The sequence below is a fragment of the Monodelphis domestica genome, chromosome 4, assembly GCF_027887165.1.
Source record: "Monodelphis domestica isolate mMonDom1 chromosome 4, mMonDom1.pri, whole genome shotgun sequence".
NCBI classification, from domain to species: Eukaryota; Metazoa; Chordata; class Mammalia; order Didelphimorphia; family Didelphidae; genus Monodelphis; species Monodelphis domestica.
The window spans coordinates 359,048,751-359,074,345 of NC_077230.1; the positions used below are offsets into that span (position 1 = coordinate 359,048,751).

Consider the following 25,595-nt stretch of genomic DNA (forward strand, 5'->3'; position numbering starts at 1 on the left):
AATTGCCTCTATCAATTAACTCCTAAGAAAAGGAATTTAGGACATGCAAGAACAATGATTTTCTGATATTCTACCCACACATAATTATGGAGCACAGGCCACACTCTCCCACTAATGTACACAGTATACTTGGGAACAAGTGGGCACCAGAGAAACAAGGGACAGGTGGAGGAGCAAGGCTGACCAAAGCTGCGTAGAACTCTGGAACTAAGGCTACTGAAGAAACAACTCATCATCATTTCTTGGGAGAGGGTATATTTCCTGCACAGTAGCTCTGCTGCTGAGCCAGGCAGCTGTGCACCACTTCCCTTATAGAGTCTGGCCATTCTGATACTGTATTGGTGCTTAGCTAGACTGCTCTGGAAGGTCCCTTGCTGCTGGCTGCTTTGCTTCTTTGAGGTGCTTCTGCATTGAGCTTGGTTGTTGCTCTTCTGCCCAGCCAGGCCTCCCTGCTAATAGGGTAGTGCTGCATACTTTCAGAAAAGGAAGAAACCCAGGGATTTGTAAGTCTCTACATCTGCTCCTGGGCCAGTCTCTGAAGCACTTTCCATTGAGGCAGCAGTTGGAAGTATATCATTGTATAACCTCTCACGTATTTCCTTTATCTGACCTTCCTTGTTGAAGCTGGGTACATAGAAAGACCTCCCTTTACAGTGATCAATAAGCATATCACAAAATCCTCCCCTATGTAAGCCAAGTTACAACCAGAACCTGCACATTTGTCCAGCAAACAAAGAAGGGTTCTAGAGTCTAGAATCCTTCATAATTATTTCCAAAGTTCTTCTTTGGGTAGCTGTATGTCAATGGGCAGCTGGAGCAGCTTCCTGGCTCTCCAAATCTCGTGGAGGTCTGTGTCCCTTTCACTCAGCAAAAGGACAAAGTCTAGAGGGTGGCACATATGCAACTAAATTACACTGAGCCTCAAGGGTTAATCCATAGCAGGAATGAATTAGAAACAGGAGAGACATCCAGGCTGCTGGTCCCCATTCCCTCCCTACAGCAAAGTCAGAGAAGCTCCTAAAAGACTGGGGGATCCATATGGATAGGTACCTAAAGTTGGGGCTCAGGGGCATCATAGGATTGGCAGGGCAAGAATAGACACAGCCAAGGCCTAGGACACAGGGAAACTGCTGGAAGTAAAGGTTCCCATGAAAATTAGCTCTGATTAATTAAATGGGATAGGGTGCCAATCTAAACCTTTTATCCATTTCCCAGATGTGATGGGCAGGATGATGAGAGGAGAGTCTATGGATTTACAGCCACCTTACCTCTCAAAAAACCACATGCTTATAAAAATCAAATAATCTAAGTCCTATAAATTAGTTAGATTGACTGCTGGAGGTTTCCCTGACGTGGGGTGAGAACTTAGATGCTTTGAAAGATTTTCATATTTTTTATTAAGTTCTAGGTCATAGCCCTAGATCTATAGAAAACAAAGATAGTCAGGTTGCCCACTCTTGAAGAAGTTTGGAGATGAAAGTACTTTATTTATGTGGAGTTGGGAACACCTTCTTTTGAGTAGAGGATAAAGTCCACACATATATACTGAATATCCCAGAATAACCTGGAATTTAACCAATAACTAATATAATAATATTTCTCTGAGAATGGCATTGGTCATTAATGGGAGCATACAGCCCATTAAAAAAGAGAGGATCTTTCCCCAGCCTCTTCCTTAAGCAAAAAGACATTTGTGAGTCCTGCCTCTTGCTTTTATAGGAAGCTGTATCCTCTTTCTGACTGGCCTGACAATTTGACGTTTGGGCCTCCCCCGATGGTCCCCATTGGTGGATATTTCAAAAGAGGAGGTGGACTTAGAGACTTCAACCCTTCCCTCATTACTTCATCACAGGGGAGGTAGTCTTTATTGAAATAAGAAAACTGCTAACATGCTCTACTTTCACCAGCCAGGGAAATGTGGCTGACCCACCTTACTTTCAAATAGGAATGTCAGGGAGCTTATGAAGATCAGCCTCTTCTAGCAGACTTTGGCTAGAAATGAAAAGTTGACTCAAGCATGTTTTCAGCAGCTTTTCCCCCCATTGGGGGAGCTGGTTACCCTCAATCTAGATGATAAATTTAGCAAGGACAAAAGGTCTTATGCTTTCAAATACTTCGGAGAGAATTCTTGATTACAGTTAAAGAAGAAGCAGGCCTCCACCTGTCCTACAATGGGAGATTTTCAAAGGTGGGGAATTCTCTGAATTTCCTAGGAACAAAGGAATGAGGCATGAGTCTGAGCCTCAATTCAGGCCTCAGAAATAGTAATTCAAGAAAACAAAAAAAAACCTCTCAGAATTATGGATGAAATAAAGCATTTTACTTATTTTTATTCTAAATTGTAAACAGTAGGTATTCTTGTCACAAAATAGTTGGTTAGTCAAAATATCTTACTTTTCTTAATGTTACATAAATTAGGAGAATAAGTTAGCTGTCAAGAGATATAGCTTCAGCATCACAATCATGTGCATCTTAGCCCACACCATATCACCCCCTCATATCAAACATAGATGAATAACAATATGTATCCAGATAACATCTCTGTTTAGTTCTGTCCATCTATCCATCTCTCTATTATCTAAATACTCTAGCTTTCATTGAGTCAGAAATAGATTCTGTAACGGTTGTCCACTGACCTAACTAAAAATGGAAAGGATCATCACTAGGAAGGACTGATTATTAGGTAATGAGTAGTTTTGATTACAGACACTTACGATGACCTTACAATAAGAAACTGAGGATTGGGAAGGTGTTAACAATTTATTTTGGTGAAGCCATTACCCAAATCAATGAAATCATGAATCATTTGAAGTAACAATATCTTTATCTAACCAATAATTGTGTATGTAATTTTAGAATCAGATAATTCACTTTGCTGTGTCTCTGACAGGTATTCATTCAAATAGCCTTGGAATAAATAATTCAAGTGAAAACTACTTTTCAAGGCAGCACATATTTCAACTAGAAAACATAATTATCAGAATGTTCTTCCGTACAGTGAATGAAACCCTTCCTCTCTTTGGTCTTCAACCTCCTCTTTTCAAAGCTAATCTCAATTTTGTTTTCCTGCTTTCTCAATGTGGGGAGTGGTAGATGGAATGGGAGAAAGGAGAAAGAGAATGAGGACTTAAAAAATTATATTAGAAATGAATCTCAAATTAATTCAATAGTTGCTCATATGGCATGGATACATAAATATTTATTAACTATAGAAATATTTGTTTTATACTTAAATTTATTCTCTTATTCATAAAATGAATCCTAGAGTTTTCTTTAAACATCGACTTGTCATGACTAACAGCTATTAATGATTAAATACACTAAACATTATAAAAAATACATCCAAAGAAAAACAGTTGATTACTCTGTATGTAGATTGTAGTTGGCAATATGGGTCATTCTATAAGCATGGTGAAGATAATATTAAATGAATCATAACAGTTCAGGACCTCAATAGATATTTGACTCATTTTTGCTCAACCATTTATTTAGGGGTAAAACTGAAGTGGAAGAGGGAAGAGAAAGAAGCAGGACCTCAAGAGTTCCTATACAGAGAAATTTCACAGAATCAAGTCTAATCTTTCATACACAATACCATCCTTGAAGGATTTTAAAGGAATAAGAGTACCTTCTTTTCTCCATACTAAATCTCTAGCATCTTCAATATTTCCTAATATGAAATGGTTAAGCTACATTAAGGGTAAGAAGTAGATGAGAGACTAGAGCTACTGACTGGGGCAGATGAAATAAGAGAGAGATGACAAAACTATTTAACCCTCATTTTGATTTTATTTTCCTTTTCAAAAAATGATATTTGGCCTGGGGAGGATAAAACAAAAGTAGTTAATAGTATGTTGAAGCTGAGTGAACTCAGCTTGGATGAACTTTCTCTTTATCTCTTTCTTTCTCCATATAGCTATGTATGAGTGTATATATGCATATACATAAGAGTTTACTCACACATAGATATACGTATCTATGTGTGACTGTGTGTATACATGCATACCTGCATATATATGAAATTTGTTGGTGATATTTTTCAGTCATTTCAGTCATGTCCATCTTTTCAGGACCCCATTTGGGGTTTTCTTTGCAAAGATACAAAGTTATTTGCCATTTCTTTATTCAGCTCATTTTTTTCTGATGAAGAATGCAAATAAGTTTAAGTAACTTACCAGCTGTCACATAGCTAGTAAGGGTCTAAGGCTGAATTTGAACTCAGGTCCTCTCAACTCCATTGATTTCAATGAAGCAAGTGACAAAGTTTCTGAGTTTACTTGAGGATAAAATAAAAATATTGGTAGATCCATTCAGTTGGATTCAGAATTGATTGAATGACTAGGTAAGATGTTGCCCTTTCCTTATGTGGATATTTTCTCTTTTGAAAAAGGGAAAAACAGTTTGAAATAGTTCTAAATCTCTGAGAGAAAGCAGCCCACATAGAAATACAATAAGAGGACTTGATTGACAGCAGGTCAGAGAGAAGAGTGATGCAAAGGTAGTGTTGGTCCATTGTTTTCCAACAAAAATTAGACTGTTTTCAGGATTTTGGAATTGATTGCTGGAAACCTTGACATCAAAGAATTGTTTTGGGACAGTGGGATTATTTATGATAACTATTTGTGTTATACATAATAGAAATGTGTCTTCAGGGTTTCTTCATATGAGTTAGATTTGAGGAGACCCTAATTCATGCCTAAGCCAGAAAATAGAAGCTGAGAACATGTCAAGTGAAAAAAGAAGTCAAGAAAAGCAGCATACTGAGAGAAAAAAGCACAGAATTCAGAATAAGCACAATAGATACTAGAGAAGAGCAATTAAATTGAGATCTGAGAAAAGAATTTAGAGCCTGCTAAAAGAATTTAAAGCATCTGACTAGCTACCAGGGGATGACAGACTTTGCTGCTATGAGCTGATTGTGAGTGGAGCAAGGGGGTAAACCTCTAATACTAGGACATGATCAGAATAAAGAAGAATCATATAAAGTGGGTGAAGAGCTGGCTGGAATTGTCATCTTTTCTCTTTAGCACTATATCTTGAGAGAGGAAAAACCACAAGGCATGACTATATTTGTGTTCCACCACCCTTTTTGCATGGAGAGGGAAAAACTCATGGCCAAAAAAGTAGACTTGAATAATTCTTCATATTGTAGACATAAGGGAACTACTTGTTACTGAATGAATATCATGACATTTTACTAAACTGGCTGAACACAGCTTCCATAGCCCAAGAGTAGTAGAAAAGTGATTTCATCTAACAGACTAATGGAGAGGCTCAGAGGAGGTACAATCCAGTCCTTGTTGGTCCTGTAGTGCAGACTGTTCCTTAAAAAACCCCAAGGATATCAAGATCTGCAATCCAGAATTGTGAGTTGCCCCAGGTAAATGGGATTCCCTACTCATTCCTCATTACTATGTTTCTGTAAATTTATGCTTATCCTCTCCCTTCTGCTATCAACCCTGGGTACATTATTAGAAGAATATAACCCAGGTTCATAGGAAAAAATGTGTTTTTATTCTTCTTGCTTTTGCTTTCATTTCAGTAAACTGTATGTTTTATCTTGCTTTTCCCTCTTGTACTGATAAATGTTTCAGATTTAAGACAATGGTGTATTACTATGACTGGTTTATGTAAAGAATACCACTGGGGACTAGTGAGTTATAGTTGTGAGTACAATCCTTTCTCAAGTGGTTTATTCTTCATACTGTAAGAGTTGAATGGTACATATATGTTTGCTTTTGGTCACTTGGTCATTCTCACTTCAGAAAAACTCTACTGGCCTGCCACTGTGAGTTCAGGTTTCTGTGAATCAGTCCAGAGAGAGATAGGGAAGTTGGGTAATGCTAATGCCACATTTCTACTATAACTTAAGCTAAAGGATACTCATTAATGGCTTGATGTCAGCTTTAGAGAGGCTTTTGTCAGAACATCCCAAAGTACTAATGGCATACTTGTCAAGTTTTCAGAAGACACAAATTGAAGAGGACAGCTAACACAATAGATTACAGAATCAAGAGATGGGACAAATGATGTAGGATGAAATCGAATAAGGATAAAAGTAAATTTTAATATTGGGCTCCTAATAATTTCACAAGTACAAGGATCTAGATAATAGTTCTTGTAAAAAAAGTTTTATAGAAGTTAGTGAATATGAAGTTTAAAACGAGTTAACTATGGAATGTGAAACAAAAAGCTATTATTTCAGCCTAGGTTAAAAAGAGAGGCCTCCTGTTCAGAATGAAGAAAGTGATGGTTCACTGTATTTCACTCTACTCAAATCATATTAGAAGTAGTGTGATCAATGGAGATACGTTTGGGGATATTGACTCTAAATGATCACTCTATTGCAAATATTAATAATATGGAAATATGTCTTGATCAATGATATGTGTAAAACCCAGTTGAATTGCTCATTGGCTATGGGGGGGTAGGGAGGAAGGGAGGGAAAGAATATGAGTCATATAACCACAGAAAAATATTCTAAATTAATTAACTAAACAAATACAATTAAAATAAAAAAAATAAAAATAAAGTAAAAAAGTAGTGTGGTTAGTTCTTTGTGCAATCGGTGAGGAAAAACACTTGGAACACATCCAGAGAAGAGTAACCAAATTTTGGGAGTGAGATGGGTCAAGCTGTAATATGATATAAGTTTATATTAAAGTAACTGGAGATTATTAAAAACAAGACAGGGGGGAAACAACAGCCAATTGTGAAGGTCTAATATGGGAGAGAGATTAGATTTGATTGGCTTCATTTTCTCTCTAGGCTGAATAAGCAGCTATGGGTGAATACTTAAATACTTCAGAGGTATACTTCTGCTTGAAATGAGGAAGACATTCCTAACCAAGAGAGCTTTCTTAAAATGCTCAGCATCCACTCTGGGCAGTTGTATGTCTCTCACTTTGGAAGTTTTCAAGTACAGGCGGTATGTAACCCATGTTGGGAGATAAGCTGCCATTATCTTCACAGTTGTCTTTTTGTTTGGGCACATCATTTGCACAGTGAGATGATCAAGTATCCCATGAAATGAGGTTTCCTATTGCCTTTGGGTATATGATGAAACCAATTCTGCCAATTCTTTTATTTTTCACTGCAAGAAATTGTGAGTTGTGTTCCCACGTAGCTGCTATTTCTTTGTCTTCTGATTTCATTTATGGTGAAACTACCAGTATGGTTATGGTTCAGCTCCTCTAGTATTATGTCAACTTATTTTTAGACAAAGATTTAGAGATTAACAAGAGTTATTTTTTGTAGAACTTGGGGACTGTGTAATTTTTAGTGTATTATTTTCCATTTTCTATACTCTACCATTACCATCATAGAAGTAGAAGGAGATCATAGAAGAGGCAAGGCTAACACATATTTCTGTCTACATTCATGGGTCATCATCATCAATACCTTGTAATAACTGGTGACCAGCCTTCTGGTAATGAACCTTTCTCAAATTTAATTAGGCTGGTCCTTGGAGAACTCTACTTAAAGACTATCTGGTTTATTGTGGTCTCTTACAACTGTTCTCTACTAGTTTAGGAAGAGAATTTAGGGTAGTCTGTATATTAAAGTGAAGTACTGGAGTAGGATTTTGGAGCATACCTTCTTTAATCTGGTGACTCTGGATGGATATTACCAAGCTGCACTAAGTAAGCTAAAGGTCACAGCCCAAAATGGCTCGATTAGAACAAAACAAAAAGAACAAAGTATGCTCTCAATGGACACCGAAGTCAACTGATGTTTCATTCGATTCTGTTTCATTTGATTCATTTTCATAGTGAATGACCCATCATGAAACTTAACTATCCAAACCATCTTACCTATACAGAGGGGAGGTGGGTAATTCCATCGCCGCACAGTTCCTGGCATGCAGGAAATATGAGAATGGCCCTAGAAGAAGCAGAAACATAGACAGGGGGGGTTACTTAGTAACTTCAGATTTAGTGCTGGAAGGAATCTTAAACATTACCTAAACTATCACTTTCATTTTACCAAAGAAACTGAGCCCCAGAGAGGTTACATGATTTGTCTAAGATCACACAGGGAATAAGTAGTAAAGTTGAGTTTCTTTTTGGAGTCAATACTTCTAAGCACCACAATCCTATAACTCAGGGTTGCAAGAGAATAGGTGGGCCTTATTTTAACAGAAAGAAGAGATACAGAAAGAGAGATGAGAGAGAAAAGGTCCAAATTAACAAGAAATAAATGGGGGATATAATGACTAGTTGATTATAACAAATACAGAAGGACATTTCCTTTTCCTGAAGGACTCACTGGGTTGTCCTTTTAAATACCAAGGTTGCCCAAGGTCTTTAAATGAAGATCATAAGTTACAATTAGGACTTTCAGAGCCTGGAAAATGTAATATTTAATGCAAAGGAATAAAACTAGAATAGCACAATTTTAATCATTGGGGACAAGTGAATAAGAGAGATAATTTTGGTAAGGTTTACTCAAATTATTCTCAATAAACCTATTCTACTCTATGGAAAGCTGGCCCTATACATATTTTCCATATAAAGTATAACATTAAGAGGCATTTTTCTGGCCATATAACAAAGCAATACCTGTAGTGCATATCCAGGCTCACACTGAAAAGAGACCACATCATTCACTAAGTATCGCTCTCCAATCTTCATCCCGTTACTAGGCACAGTGGGTTCTGGACAGCTAGACAATCCCACAGCTAAACAGAAAGAAAGAGAAAAAGTAGACCCCAGTCGGGCCAAGGCCCCAGGGAGAACATTAGGCATGATCATCTTGGCTCAGGGTGGGTAAATAAATGAAGAAAATTTGGACAAAGCTGAGGAAGTAGGAAGGATCTCACTCAGAGGAAAGGGTGACTGTTGAAACAGTACAGAGAAAACGAAATGTCTTATGTCTATGTTATCTCCTCTCTTAGCTTACAGACAAAAGTCAAGATAGGCAATCTTTCAAATAGTATTCAGCAAAAGAAAAACATATCACTTATCACATGTATATTTGGGTATGTGATTTGGGGTTTAGGCTTTAAATAATTGCTCTATACCAAAAATGAATAATATGGAATGATAACATTTATACAACTCAGTGGAATTGCTTGTTGGCTCTGGGAGGGGGAGGGAAGAGGAGAGGGAAAGAACATGAATCATGGAAACATGAAAAAAATCTTAAAATAAAAGTTAATCAAAAAATTAAATAATATTCAGTAAGCCTCAGTTAGACCTTGGGATATGAGGTGGTAACAACTCTACTACCTGAAGCAAAATATTCCTTCCCCTTTCCCAAGAGATTTCCCTCTTTCCCTACTCAAACTTTTGCCATTCTCTTGCATCAATTCCCTCCATCTTCCTACCTATTTATTCTCTTTCATTCCCCAATATTCCCAGGACAATGCTCTTATGTAATAGGGATTGGGAAAGAAAAGGAGCAGAGAGATGGAATAAAGGAATAAGAAGGAAAGGAGAGAAACAAGAAAGAAATGGCATCACCAGTATATCAGGAAGAAGTGAGTTCCCTTCTCACTGATGATTACAAGGCTTAGAATTATCCTGCTATCTTTTAACATAATAAATCATATTTATATGGATCTTTACTGTTTCCTTACATATTCTTATTTCACTTGCATAATTCTATAAAATAGGCAAAATTAATTATTATTTTTATCTCACAGATAAGGAAAGGAGGCACAGGAGGTTGTGTTTCCATGTTCACAAAGGTAGTTAAGTGGCAGAACCAAGTGAACTTGGATCATCTGACTTTTAGTTTAGAGACTTTCTACCATAGCACACCATAGTAAACTACATGATTTGTTAAATCTATGTATCATATTTTTCTTTTTGTTAAAAAATCCATTGACTCCTACCTCATATACCTTACCAATACCCCCTTTATATATTCATTGGGATGGAATTTCTTTGGTCATTAAAAAATAAACTTCTTTTCCATCTTAGAATCAATATTGTATATTGGTTCTAGAGCATAAAAGTAGAAAGGGCTAATCAATAGAGGTTAAGTGACTTGCTTAGGGCCAGATTGAACCCAGGACCTCCCATCTCCATACCTGTTTCTCAATCCACTGAGCCACCTAGCTGCCCCCATCTTGGTCATTTAGGAGGTCAAGCCCTTAGCATATACTATCAGGATAATTATGCTTGGTTCTTAAGTAGTCTATCTACCTTTAATCTCCCCCTCATCTTGTACAACCATCTTGCTATTCATGAGACACCTTTTTTTAATTCTGCCATAAAAAATGATAATGACTTCCTAACATATTACATCTAAAACTGACATCCTAACATTCAAAAACAACAAATGTTTTTTTTTTATTTAGTTCATCCTTCTAGCCAAGGGATATCAAACACATGATCCTCTGAGTACCAGACTCCAGAGTATGAAGAACCAGATCAAAATGTAATTAAGAAATATTGAACAAAATAAATAGAAATATAATAGAACATAGGTAATGTTAATATGTTGTTTTTTAAGTCAATAAGCAACCTACCATCCTCCCTTTATATTTAATTTTGACACCACTGTTCTAGCCTCTTTTTAAAATCCTGCCATTCAATGTTTTATCTGTTTTTCCATTATACTGTATCATCTGCACATTTGAAAAGTACTAATTTTATTTTGCTTAATCCAAGCAATCAATTAAAGTGTTATACACTCAAGACCAAGGACAAATCTCTTGGCCATGCTTCCTCCAAGCTGTCAGAAGCCATTAGTGTCTACTTCTTAGGTCTAGTCATTCTAGCAGCTTCTAGCTTTTGCCTTAATTCTGTCCCATCCTTTCATCTTGACCACAAGCATATCATGAAAGATGTTGTTAAACACTTTGCTGAAACACATATATTATCTTTGACATTTCTCTAATCTACAAGTCTATCAGTCTGACAAAAAAAGGAAATAAAATTGTTCTAGAATACCTTTCTTAATGAAGCCATCCTGACTGGGATCCCTCACTTCTGAAGAAACATTAATTTTACCCTGACATTTTCTCATAATACCTTATATATCTTTCATAGTCAAGCACATTCTTTGCCATAACTTCCTCAATTTCCAAAGACTTCTCAATCCTAAGTAATCTGGCTTTTGACATCTCTCTTCCCTTTTTTCCTTAACTGAAAGTGTCATTGTCAAAGTAAACAATGATCTCTTTTTTAAATTAACTAAAAAGAGGGTAGCTGGGTAGCTAAGTGGAATGAGAGTCAGGCCCTGAGATGGGAGCTCCTGGGTTCAAATCTGGACTCAGACACTTCCTAGATATGTGACCCTGGGCAAGTCACTTAACCCTCATTGCCTAGCCCTTACCACTCTTCTGCCTTGGAACCAATACAGAGTGTTGATTCCTAGATGGAATGTAAGGGTTTAAATTAAAAAAAATTAAATTAAATTAACTAAAAAGCATTTATTTTCTTTTTCTTCCCACCCCACACTCTAATGAAAAACAGGTAACAAATGAACATATTCAAGCAAAACAAATTTCCAAATTAACCATGTCCCAAAAATATATGTATCTCATTCTTGATAGCTAATGCTCTCTACTCTGCTAAAATGAGTCCTTTTCTCAGAGCTCAGCTTCTGAACCTCTCTGCAATTTTTGAAACTGTTGATTAATCTCTTCTCCTGGATATTCTCTTCCTATGGCTTCCATAGCAGACAATGATGTTTTTAGTTCCTTTCCTACTTCTATAACTCTCCTTTTCCATCTCCTTTGCTGAAACATCATAATTCTTCCCACTATGTATGGGTAGCCCCCAATGAAATGTACTTAGCCTTTCCTCTACATTCTTTCTTTTGGCTTGCTTACCAGCTCCCACAGGTCTAATTGCCATATCTATGCACAAAAATTTGAAATTTATATCCAACTTTAATCTCTCTCCTGAACTCCAGTTTGGTATTACCTACTGTCTGTTATCTATCTCTATATGAATTTCTGCAGGCATCTCAAATACATGTTTACAATGGAATTCATTATATTTTTTTCTCCAAAATCCATCACTGCTCCAAACTTCCTCATTTCTGTTGATGGCACCACTATTCATTCAGTCACCAAGAATCCCAAGCCTACAGTCAATCACTGGCTATTTCCTTTCCCTCAAACCCTCTATATACTCAAGCAGGTGTCAAAACTAAATTATCTTATCTGCCTATTTCTTATATGCACTTGCTTCTCTTCATGTACAGTCTCTACCATAATTCAAGTCCTATCATGTATATCCCTGTCTCTCATCTCATCTCCTCCCTCTGAAATCCAAGCTCTACAAAGATGCTGTCAAGTCCTAAGGGGTCCTGACAAATATTGAGGGGTCCTGAAGGAATGAGGAGAATGAGATTTGGGAAGAAGGTTGAAACACATCAGGAGGGCCAAGGAAGCTGGTAGCAATCAGAAGTAAAGTTTATTGATCACAGCTAGTATTTTATAGAGAAAGTGACATGGTACATGGACAATGGTTAGTAATGATTTGAAATCTTAGTGCAATGACTGTTTGCCTCACCCCTAGATACTTCCATGACACTCACCTTTCTGTAGCCCTGTGAGCTATACATACCTTCCTGGAATCTTTTACATTCATTAGTGTTTTCAGTAATCTACATTGTATTCCATTCAGGTGTGGCTACCTGAACATATCAAAGTTTGAAATATATGTGCTTTCCTTTGGAAAAATAAAGAAGAGCTACATGAAGGTGATGATATAGGAATAAGAAGATCTGGATTTACTAATTGCCCTACCTCTAACTACCTTGTATGGCCCTGGTTAGGCTAGAATCTTTAGTCTCCAGGTTATCATTTATAAAAGGTGGGGGTTGGTCTAGATGGTCTGTAAGGTCTATTTCAGTTAAAAAAAAGTCCATTATTTTATAGTTCCGAAAAGGCAGTGAAACAGATCCAGATATTTCTAAAATGAAGTACCTAGCTCATCATCACTTTTGCTTTTAAGCCAGAAATAAATAAAAAATTCCTCCATCCCTGATATTCTTTATGATCCTGAAGATGAGGAGATGAACCAGCACATGTAGCCTTTAGAGTTGACATACTTTGGTTTTTATAACCAACTTTTACTTTCCTCAAAAAATTTAAAATTTGTTAAACTGGTTTACAAAAGATATCAACTCACACATAATTCACCTAAACTCACAAAACTGATAAGTAATTCCAGGTTTCAGTGACAGCTCAAGCTGTCCCTCTGTCTTTGGTAGCTTATCCCCTAACCTCCAATTCTCTTTCTGGTCTTGCAGTGAAAGGTCCCTTCCCCACTAGTTGAGGAAATAACATATGTCTTGGATATTTTCCTCTAAAAAGAAGTTTTGGAAATAAAAACTTTAGGCCAGATGCCCTTTGATTCAGCAATACCACTATTGGGTCTGTACACCAAAGGGATAATAAAAAAGGGTTGTACAATTCATAACCACACTCTGTAGATGTGAAAAATTGGAAACAAGGGGGTTTTCCTTAATTGGGGTATGGATGAACAAATTGTGGTATATGATGGTGATGTAATAATATTGTGCTGTAAGAACCTCCATGAATGATGAAGAGTGAAATGAGCAGAACCAAGAGAACACTGTACACAGAAAGTGAAACATTGTGGAACTATTGAATGTAATAGACTTTGCTACTAGCAGCAATGCAATGTACCAGGATAATCCCAAGGGACTTATGAGAAAGAATGCTATCCACATTGAGAGAAAGAACTATGTGAGTAGAAACACAGAAGAAAAATATATGACATCACTTGTTTAAACAGATACATGATTTGGGATCTTGGCTTTAAAAGATTACTCTATTGCAAAAATTAATAATAGGGAAATAGGTATCAAGTGATAACATTTGTATAACCCAGTGAAATTTTTTATTGGCTCTCAGAGGGGATAGAGAAGAGGAAAAGGTAAGAAAATGAATTATGTAAACATGGAATAATATTTTAAATACATAAAAATGACAAAACTATAGGCCTGTAAGCTAAGACTCTGGCAGCTTTTTGGCTGAAATATGAACATTTGAAGTAAATTTGGAGGCCCTCAGTCATCAGAAATTAACAATCCTTACTGAAAATTGAGACATTCAGGCTCAAATACCCATCTCATATCTCCCACTAGAGGCAGATAACAACTTTGCATGCCCTTTGTATGACAGTCATTGCTGTGAGATTTATAACAATTTATTAAATATACATTCTAACAAGTAAAGAAATCCTTCATTGAAAGGAGGAAAAAAGGTAGCAAAAAAACAAAAATAAAGAAAGAAATAATAGTCCTTTCCTTAAGCAAATCAATTTTAAGTCAAATTATGGTATTATGAAAATATTAATTTTTGCAAAATTCAATTTATCCATTTTAGAAATATATTCACATTTCTTTCATCCCCCTTCAATTCACTTATGATTATTCATGAGCACAAGTAATAATCATAACTTTTCTCAGTTTTACTATATCTCAATTACTGCTTATCTATTTAATTACAGCAAACTTTCATATTTTCCTTGAGTGGACTGTTCATAATGTCTTTGTAGATCGTCTACCATGATATCCATCATAATCCTTAGCTACCTTCTGCTAATGCTTATGTAAATTGGTGGGGGGAAGGATTACTAAAATAATGGATTAAAAATATGTAATGAAAAGAGTAAATTGACTACCAATTCCAAATAATTTAAAATTCACTACAGAGCCAATCTGAATGACCTTTGTTTTCTTTCCATTTTTTCCATGGGTGCAGCCACATCTTTTGGGTGGGTAATAGTTGTCTTTAATACAAAACTAGTCTTGTTCCTGAGAGATAAATGTCTCAGCTTTAAGTCCAAATTTCTTGTAATCCCCAGACTACCAACAGAGGTCAAGAGAAGATGCTAGTTGCTACTCTCGTATGTCTTCTCTAATTCCTAGTTCTCATTCTTTCTGTATGAGCAACTACTATAAAGAAATATTCTTCATACCCATTCCAAGGGCTCAGACACAGAGACCAAGCCTCCAGATTCCCTCCCTTCTCCAAAACCAAAACTCTATAGATTCAATGCCCTCTTAGAAGTAAACATGGTGAGACTTCCATGGGTGAACCCAAGATGGCAGAGTAATGCAAGGAAGCTCTGTGCTACCACATGAATCCTCTCTGACCAAGATTAAAATATCACCACAAAATGAATACAGGAGTGAGAACAACAAGAAGGCAGAGTGAAACAACTTTCAAGAAAATAAAAACCCCAAAATTAGGTGAAGAGCACCTGGGGCACTGGGGTAAAAGGAGAATAGAGCCAACAAGGAATTGTAACAAAGAGGGAAGAGCAAGCCAAGAGCAAGCCACACTTCCCCATCCCCCATATCTGTTGTCTGAGGTTCAGGACCTAAGGCCAAAACAACACACAGATCCTGGGATCATGCCTGGGCAAATTGTGGTACAAGCCAACCCATATCCCTTGAAATTTCAAACCTGTGTAGAAGTAAAGAGCCCTAGCCCAGGGAATTCTACTCTGGGATTAGGATAAGGACGTAGTTTACACTTTGGGGCTGCTGATAGTATTAAGTACTGATCTTTTTGCCTAAAGCTCAGGGCAAGCTCCAAGACAGGACAATCAAGGGTGTGCTTGATTGGATCAAGTACACAGTGAGCCTAAGCCCGGGGCTAGAATTTGAGCAGATTTGATCAAGATCAGAGAGAGATCAAAAGTTTACATGTAGGCCTGAGGCAAGTCTTTAAGCTATCAGCATTTCAAGGGTCAATTGAATCATCAGGGGGAGGGGCTCTCAGAGCTCTTATCCCTCAGACAATAACATCATTCCCTATGCCTACCTATAATTAGATAGGAAAAATGAGCAAACAGAAAAAGCACCTAACTCTAAAGAATGTTTATGGAGACAAAGATCAAGGTACAGATGCAAAAGGGGACAGTGAAAACAAAGGAGAAACACACAGAGCCCAAAAGAAAAATATAGATTGGACACAGACTCTGGAAAAACTCAAAAAGGACTTAAAAAACCAATTAGGAGAGGCAGAGGAAAAGTGAGAAAGAGAAATGAATGTGATGCAAGGAGAAATGAAAGTGATACAATAAGAATTTGGCCAATTGAAAAAGGAGAACCAAAAACTGATAGAGGAAAATCAGGTCTTAAAAATTAGAATTGACCATTTAGAAACTAATGATTTCATGAGAAATCAGAAAATAATAAGACAGAATGAAAGGAATGAAAAAACAGAGGAAAACATAAAATATCTTGTTGAAAAATCAACTGACCTAGAAAATAAATCTAAGAGAGATAATTTGAGAATTATTGGACTACATTAAAGCCATGCTCAATAAAAAAAAAACTTTGGACATCACACTACAAGAAATTATCAAAGAAAACTGCCCAGAGATCCTTGAAGAAGAAAATAAAATTGAAATTGAAATAATTCATAGATTACCTCCAAAAAGAACTACTCAAATGACAACTTCCAGGAATATAATAACTAAATTCAAGAGTCACCAAGCCAAGGAAAAAACACTTTACACAGCCAGAAAGAAACCATTCAAATACCATGGAGCTACAATCAGGGTCACACAGGACCTAGTGGCTTCTACATTAAGGAATCAAAAGGCATGGAATATGATATTCAGGAAGGCAAAAGATTTGGGTTTATAACCCAGAGTCACCTATCCAACAAAACTGAGTATATTCTTTCAAGTCAAAAAATGGACATTTAATAAGAGAAGATTTCCAACTCTTCTTAAGAAATAAGCAAGACTTAAACAAAAAATCTGAAGTCCAAACATGAGACACAAGAGAAGCCCAAAAAAGTAAATAAGAAATAGAAAATCTAAAGGACTTATCAAGGTCAAAAGATTTATATGTCTTCATGGAAAGAGGATACCTGTAACTCACAAAAATTACTCTAGTACAGTGGTTCTCGACCTTTCTAATGCCGTGACCCTGCAATACAGTTCCTCATGTTGCAGTGACCCCAAACCAAAAAATTATTTTGGTGGCTACCTCAAAACTGTAATTTTGCTACAGTTATGATTCAGAATGTAAATACCTGATATGCATTATGTATTCTCATTGCTACAAATTGAGAGGTTGAGAATGCTGCTCTAATAGTAGAGAGGATAAAAGGAATTTACTCAGAAAGAGAGTGAATTAAGCTGATTATGATGGTATGATATATATGGTAATATAGAATTATATGATATGCATACAAATGTGATGCTTTGAAATGATATGTATTATGATATATATGCATATGGATGATATGTAAAAAATCAGGAGGTGAAAGAGAGGTTTGTACTGAGAGAAAAGGGAAGGGAGATATAGAACGGGGTAATTTATATAACAAAGAGGCATAAAAAATCATTATAGTGAGGGGAGGATAAGGGTGATGATGGGCAATGCTTAAACTTTAAATAAGTATACTCATTGGGGTATAAAATTCTATCTTATCCTACAGAGAAATAGAAGGGGAATAAGACAAGGGAACGGCAAAGTAATTGAAGGAAGGGGGAAATGGGGCTGGGATAACAAAAAGCAAAATGGTGGTGAGGAGTAACAGAGTAAAAGGGAATAGAGCAGGATCTAAAGGGGATAATATGATGGAGGGCAATCAATACACATTTAGTAATCATAACAATGAATGTGAATGGGATGAACTCACCCATAAAACAGAAGAGTATCCTCTTCCAAAGCAAAGTGAATTAAAAACCAGAATCCTACTATATATTGTTGTTTTCACATGAAGAAATCAAAAGTATCAATAAGCACATGAAAAAGTGATCTAAGTCCCTCCTGATTAGAGAAATGCAAGTTAAAACAATGCTGAGGTACTATCTCACACCTAGCAGATTGGCAAATATGGCAGCAAAGGAAAGATAAATGTTGGAGGGAATGTGGCAAAATTGGGACATTAATACACTGCTGATGGAGTTGTGAATTGGTCCAACCATTATGGAGGGCAATTTGGAATTATGTGCAAAGGGCTTTAAAAGACTGTCTACCCTTTGACCTGGCCATACCACTGCTGGGTTTGTACCCCAAAGAGATAATAAGAAAAATATGTATACAAAAATATTTATAGCTTTTCACTTTCTTGTGGCAAAAATTGGAAAATGATGGAATGTCCATCAATGAACAAATTGTGGTATCTGATGGTGGTGGAAGACTATTGTGCTGAAAGGAATGATGAACTGGAGGATTTCTATATGAACTGGAAAGACCTCCAGGAATTGATGGAGAACAAAAGAAGCAGAACCAGGAGAACATTATACACAGAGACTGATAGACTGTGGCACAATCAAATGAAATGGACTTCTCTACTAGCAGCAAAGCAATGACCCAGGACAATTCTGAGGGACTTATGAGAAACAATTCTATCCACATCCAGAAAAAGAACTTATGGAGTAGAAACAAAGAAGGAAAGACATATGATTGATCATGTGGCTTGGTGGGGCTATAATTGGGGTTTTGGCATTAAAAGATCACTCTTCTAAAATATGAGTAACACAGAAATAGGTTTTGAACAATGATGTATTTATAGCCCAGTGGCATGGCTTGTCAGTTCTGGGAGAGGGGAGGGAAAGAGCATGAATCATGTAACCACAGAAAATATTCTATATTAATTAAGAAGTGAACATGGTATTTCATTGTATCAGGAACATCGTGTCTCCTCTCGGAGTGATACAGCTTCTTAAAGCATGACCACTATGGGAGAAAGAAGTAACACCAGATAGCTTCACTATGATCACTAGATACTAAGCCTTCTTTGATACTGTAGCAGGTGAGGCTGAGGTCAGGAGAAGGAGCCTGAATAGACACTATCAGGATAGCACCAGGATAAATAAGAAACAGAAGTTAGGCTATTCTATTCAGAAAAGATAAATAACCATCATAGCTATTTTCACTAGTCTCTCTCAAGCTATCTTATTCTAGGTAAGAGACTTTTAAACCAACTTTAAGGCACATTAAATCTTGGGGAAAAGATCATAAAGAATGTTTCCCTGCTTCTCTTCCAATCCTCTGTCCCATTCACTTCCTTTAGGGGGAATCCCTACCTATGTGGTTGATAAGAAAATGGCACGACTGGGGAGGGCCATTACAAGGTTCCCCTTCCCCACATATTAAAATTTATTAAACCTGAGATCCCTGAGATCGAACTTAAAAGCAATAACATTTAAGTTCCTTGAAGGCTTGTATTATTTTTATTTTTTGTATTTGTTGGTTAAGGGCAAGATTAAGTACTTCCTCAAATGTGCTAGCATTTCATACAAATTTTATTGGCATACTCTTGTATTTGACAGTTGACTGATGCCCAATACACCATTTCAAGGGATTATATCATTTCATTGACCTAGTAAGACTCAAAAAGGAAGTGGTCTTGAGGGAGAAAGGTATTTTAGATTAATATTTCCCAATGTTTTTAAGTCCATAATGCATCAGGAAAGTAATTTATGCCATGTGAGTTGTCCCCTCATTTTTATCTATATTCTTTTCCTTCAAACATTTACCAGTATTAAAGGTGAGGACTGATTGAATTAATCAAGCAACCCATTCCATTGCTGGTGTGAACAGGAGTTTATGAAGCAGCCCTGGAGCTACATTACATTAGTAACACAGTAAAATGGCCCAATATAGAGGCTGAGAAGCAGTTTCAGTTACTCCATCATGCTATATCCCGAGGAAAAGAGGAATTAAAGAGGGAAATCCATGAACCTTTGGAAAGGACATACAGACAGAAACTATGCTTTCTGAATCCTGAGAATAGTTATTAGTTTAGAAAAAATCCCCACCCATCCACAGTTTTCTACACACATACACTTACTCACTCTCTCTCTCTCTCACCCATACATTGTCTGTCTGTCTGTCTGTCTCTCTCTCTCTCTTTCTCTCTCTCTCTCTTTTCTTTCCTCTTTATTTCAGATAAGCTTGAGTTTCAGAAGCATATCTATGGTAATCAAATATTTCATAAAGATGCCACATCTGTGTCTTCCATTTTCAAGTGTGTACAGATACAACCCTTAATCCTGTAAAGAAAAGGAAACTAGAAACAATGACCAACCCAAGGTACCCTAATCAGGCTGAAAAACAAGCAGGAAATTCAGTCATGCTCATCTATGCCTTGTGTTCAGTCATATCTTGGAAAAGCCTTGGTTAATGGGAACTACCAAAGGAAAACCTATAGAGATTGAATCTTTCCAACCTTCTTCCACAGGACCTAATGAGGAGGGAGAATTGGACATTGTTATCTGGGGTTTCAAAACACCAGGAGATTAGTACATAGACAAGAAAAGGAAGAACTTAAAGACAAAAGAGAAGTCATGAATAAAAAAAAATTCAAGAAAAAAGTCAGAAATGGTAAAAAACTAAAGTTTTTCATTTGATCATGAAACCATGTGCCACTGAATTTAATATAATTGAATATGACAGTTTCATGTATATTTTTTATAAATTCTTACTTTCTGTCTTGGAATTAATACTGTGTATTAGTTCCAAGGCAGAATAGTGGTAAGGGCTAGGCAATGAGGGTTAAGTGACTTGGCCAGGGTCACACAGCTGGGAAGTGTCTGAGGCCAGATTTGAATCTAGGACCTCCCATCTCTAGGCCTGGCTCTCAATCCACTAAGCTACCCAGGCTGCCCTCTTCATGTATGTTTTTAAGTAAACAGCCAGACTGTAAAAGAGATCTGCTAAAACTAGAGTAGAGATTCTAAACCTTTCTGTGGCATTGAAATTAATGAATACAAAAGGAAATCAATTAGATTTAAATGTAATTATCAAAAAACAACTTTTTTAAGTTCAAGAGAAGGGGTAGAGGTTCAGTATGTTTTGGACAGGTCAAAAAGACCTCAAATCCTTTCTGCAGATTGGGCTGGACTTTGGTGAAGTAGGAAAATTGAGTCATGACATGACAATAAATGCCCAATAGATGAGATACTCAGATAGATAGACAGATATGGTATCTATTAAGTTTTTTTATGTTCCAGGCACTATGAAAATTTCTGGAAATAAAAATATAAGCAAGAATTATAGTCCTCATTCACCAGGAGATTACAGTGGAAGAAAGAGGAGCTGGAAATTGGATAGCTATGGTAGACTAGAAAATCCACATGGGATTGCTAGCATGGAAGTGAAGTACAGAGTAAGGAGAGCAGGAGTCAAATGAGAATGGTCTGGGAGTCTCAGGTAAAGGTGGTTCCAGCCAAGGGTTTATTAATCAGAAAAAAATGTCTTTCCTTTCACCCTGACGGAAACAGAAAACCATTGTGAACAGTCTCTGTTCTTCATCTAAGTATTTCTCACTATTTTAAGATACATTTTATTGAGTGAGACTGAGAAGTTCAGTCTCACTCAGTAACTCAGTAACTCAGTAACTCAGAAGAGTTACTTATTATAATGGCCATAAATGGAATTTTATTAATGATGTCTATCATCTGGCAGTTTCTTTTCCTAATTAACTAGCCTTTCTAAGCAGGTCCTTAGTTGTGTTTAAATTAGTGAGAGTACATGATGTCAACACAAATGTAAAAATTGAAAAATGTATAAATATTTGAAAAATATTATTTAAAATTTTCGTACTGTCTAAATTTTAATGCTTATGGTAAAGTCCATCCACTTTAGATATAGCATCAACACTAGGCTACTTTTTATTTAGCCTTCCACACATCATGTTATGGCATCTTTATGAATTGTACCAGAATCATTTGGAGAAGTTTGGGGTCCTAGCCTCACACATTTAACAAATGGTAAAGCACCAGTTTTTCCTCCATAGGTAAAGTAACACATGTACATAATATTTAGTCAGAAAAGTCAATTTTTGAGACTTCTGGGTAAACATGGCAGCAGTGTAAGATCCAGGACACTTCTTCTCCTCACCACATACCAATATAGACTATCTCAAAAAGCCAAAAAAATCCCAAATTCATATGAACAAAGGGATTCTATAGTAGGTCGCAGCATTGAAGGTACAATGGATTTGGGCATTTCCACATGATAAGGGGGTGAAATAGGTTTCACCAAAATGAGATCTGATCAATCCTCTCCCACCCCACCTATGAGGGGCACCTCTAGGTCCTTGGCAGCTGACTAAGACCACCAAAGACCTACCTCTGAGAGCAGCTAGACCTGAGATCCCAGGAGGCTGAAGAGTGCAGACCTTGGGTACCTATGCAGAGATAGCACAGAGAAGGGCAGTAAACAGTAGAAGCTGCAGAGGCTCGAGAGGTGACCAAAGGGAAAAACCATGCTCCTTACCTCCATAGACAAAGAGCCTGCCCTCCTCACTCAGACTTTTGACTGGAAAGGGAAGGAAAAAACCATCGTAGTAATGGCAAACAATGTCCAGGAAAAACAACTTCCCAATACCAGAAAAGTCAATTTTTGAGGTTTAAGCCAATACTTTTTATAAAATTCTGCTGAGGATTTTATCTTGGTTCATAACAAAAAAGTAACCACTTCTCACAAATAAAATTTGTGTTACGGAAGTCAGAAGTTCTTCAGAATAAACATCCTTCCATCTATGTCCTTCTGTGAAATTATTTTGTTTACATTACTGTAAATGTGGACACTTTATATGTTACACTTTACATATCTAGAATACAGCTATCTAGATACCTTTACTTGTCCAGCACAAAGTGGGGAAGCTGAGAAGCCAAGACAACTATTGAAAAGACATAAAGATGCCAGAAAGTGGTGTGAAATGCCACAGCAGAAGTTGCTAAGGGTTAAAGCAATAACTATGGTAGACAGACTTTACCCCAAGCACTAAAATTTAGACACAAAAATTTTAAATGATTTTCAAATATTTTTCCAATTTAAGATCATGATTCACATGTGTTAATATCATGTATGCTAGAAAGATTAATTAGTTAAAAGAGGAAGTTACCAGATGAATGAATTTACCACTTCATTAATAACACTCATCTATGGGCACTAGAATAAGTAATTCAGTTGTGCTCAATTAAAAATAATAACTTTTTTTACTAAGTTCACATTATGAATTACAAAGTTGATTGAAAAAATGTTTATTCTTCTTGATCCAGACAGCAAAACTAGCAATTATAGTTTTACCTGTACAAATAAGTCTAGATTTAAGTCCAAATATATGGATTACAGTTTTACCTCTGGGACTAATTTGCTGTGTGATTTTAACACAGTCCCTTCTCTCTCTCTGGGCTCCAGTTTCTCTAGATCTAATATAAGAGTAGGACTGGATAACATCCATGGCTTTGACCAGCTGTGGATCAACACCATATTCACAATATTGCTCTTTTGCTCAAAGCCCTGAAGGGCTTCCATAGTGTTACTTCAACTGAAAATTCTTCTCTCATCACTTTGCTCTCCTAACTCCATACCAAATAGATTTAACACCACTGTCCAATACAAGACCAGGAGCCATGGGACCATTTTCATATTCATATTACACAACCTCATCTGAGTCCTCATGACTTTCTCCATGTTCATTCAGTTGCAAGTAGGTAGGACTGATGACAGCAGATGGTGAAAGTGATTCAAGGATAAAGCTTGGCAAGCCACAATTGGTGATAGTATGAGGGGGCAAGGAATTTTAAGGAAACCTGCCTTAACAATTTACTCTTCACTCCTCATGGAGGCTCTTCCAAATCTTTCTATCCCTTTTCAAAGCACCATGGCTCTATTTATCCTGCTCTCTTTCCGCTAAAAACCTTGTCTCATATTTTATGGGAAAAAAAATTGAAGTTATTCACCATGAACTCCTGCTTCTCCCTATCACTCAAATGCCTTCTTCCACTTTTCCCTACTCCTTACCAAAGCTAATCTCCTTACCTGAAAGAGATCCCACTCCATTCTATCTCTTCCAACAGATTATTCTGTCCTCCCCACTATATCACTCATTTTCAATCTCTTTCTGGCTCATTCCCTACTACTTACAAACATGCCCACATTATCTCTATGCTCTCATTTGACCATACTATTCTTTGCATTATCCTATATCTCTTCTGTCCTCTGTATAAAACTCCTCAAAAAGGTAATTGCAATAGATGCTTCTACTTTTTCTCCTCTTAAACCCTTTCTTAACTCTACAATCTCATTTCTGACCTAATTCCATTGAAAAAATGTTCAGTTCCCAATTATTCCTTAGTTGCCAAATCTAAGGGCTTTTCCTCTATCTTTTTTCCTCTTTGAACTCTCTTCAGTCTTTGGCACTGTTGATCATGCTCTGCTCCTTGATACTCTTCTTGATGCTCCTCCTGATTGTTCCCTCTCAGTCTCCTTTGCTGGATGTTCATCCAGATCATGCCCTTTAACCATAGATATCTCTCAGGATTCTATCCTGGCCTTCTCTTTTCTCTCTATATGACTTCACTTGATGATCTCATTAGCTCCTTTTGATTTAATTATCATCTCTATGCTTACTATTCTTGTATCTACTCATTCTGTCCCAAACTCTCTGTTGACCTCCAATCTTGCAACTCCAACTGCCTTTCAGACATTTTTAAAGGGATGTCCAGTAGTCATCTTAAACTCAACATGTCGAAAACAGAACTGATCATCTTTCCCAATAAATCCTCTCCCTTCTTTGTTATTGTAAAAGGGCAACATCATTTCATGAATCTTTCAGGTTTGCCACCTAGAAGTTCTTCTGGACTCCTTACTATACCTCATGTCCCATATCCAAGCTGTTGCTAAAGCCTATGATTTCATCTTTGTGACATCTCTGATTGATAGATGCCCTCTTCTCTTCTCTTCTCTTACTACTCATTCGATAAAGGGCTAAAACACCTAATTCCTGGAATATTGCCAACAGCCTGATGTTGATTCACCTCACACTCCAATCTACTATCAAGTCAGCCACTAAAGTGATTTTGTGAAAGTGCAGGTCTAACTATGTCACCTCCTCTACTCAATAAACTCCCTATTGCCTCCAGAATCAAACATAAAATCCTCTGTAACCTCAGCCCATCTGACATTTATAGTTTTCTTACTCCTTCCTCCCACCATGAACCCTTTGATCTAGAGATGGTGGCCTCTTTGGAGGTTACACAAACAAAATACTTTGTCTTCCAGTTTCAGGCATTTCCTCTGGGTGTTTTCCATATGTAGGATCCTCTCCCTCCTCATTTCTGCCTTCTATCTTCTTGGGCTTCCTTTAAGTCTCAACTGAAATCTATCTTTTACAGGACGTTGTTTTTCCAACCCCTGTTAATTCTAATGCCTTACCTCTCTTAATTATTTCCTAATTCTCAATTCTTAATTACTTTGTGTGTAGCTTATTTCTATATATTTATTTGTTGTCTCCCATTATAACATGGACTCCTTGAAGACAGGGAATATCTTTTGCCTCTTTTGTATCTCTAGAAAATTGCTTGGCACAAAATAGGTGCTTATTTAATTTTTATTAATTAATTGACCAAAGCTGTAGGAGTTTAGCATTTATATCAGGTAAGGAATAACTTTTCACACTGTATGAATGTAATTTAAAGTGTACCCCTCATTCCAGCAGACTCACCAGTGGTAATTCAGTTCCTGATGTAAAAAATAATAGTGCTGAGTGACATAAATATAGATCATAAAATTATACCAATACAGGTTTCAAAACTGTTCAGATACTTTTGATAGATGTATTCAAAAGTATCTTCAGTCATGAAGTGAAGCTCAAATGTGAACTTCCCTTCAGGGCC

General features: G+C 36.7%; 1 protein-coding gene across 7 annotated transcripts in view; it reads right to left on the minus strand.

Moving 5' to 3' along the window:
- The window catches only part of CSMD2 (CUB and Sushi multiple domains 2), a 1,065,508-nt gene that overhangs the window by 160,992 nt on the left and 878,921 nt on the right, over nucleotides 1-25,595 (minus strand). For all 7 annotated transcript variants that reach the window (XM_056795117.1, XM_056795119.1, XM_056795118.1 and 4 more), the window contains 2 exons: nucleotides 8,562-8,680; nucleotides 7,815-7,884 (listed from right to left, as the gene is read on the minus strand). In XM_056795117.1, coding sequence (XP_056651095.1) covers nucleotides 7,815-7,884; nucleotides 8,562-8,680 — 189 coding nt within the window. The remainder of the gene's footprint in view (nucleotides 1-7,814; nucleotides 7,885-8,561; nucleotides 8,681-25,595) is intronic.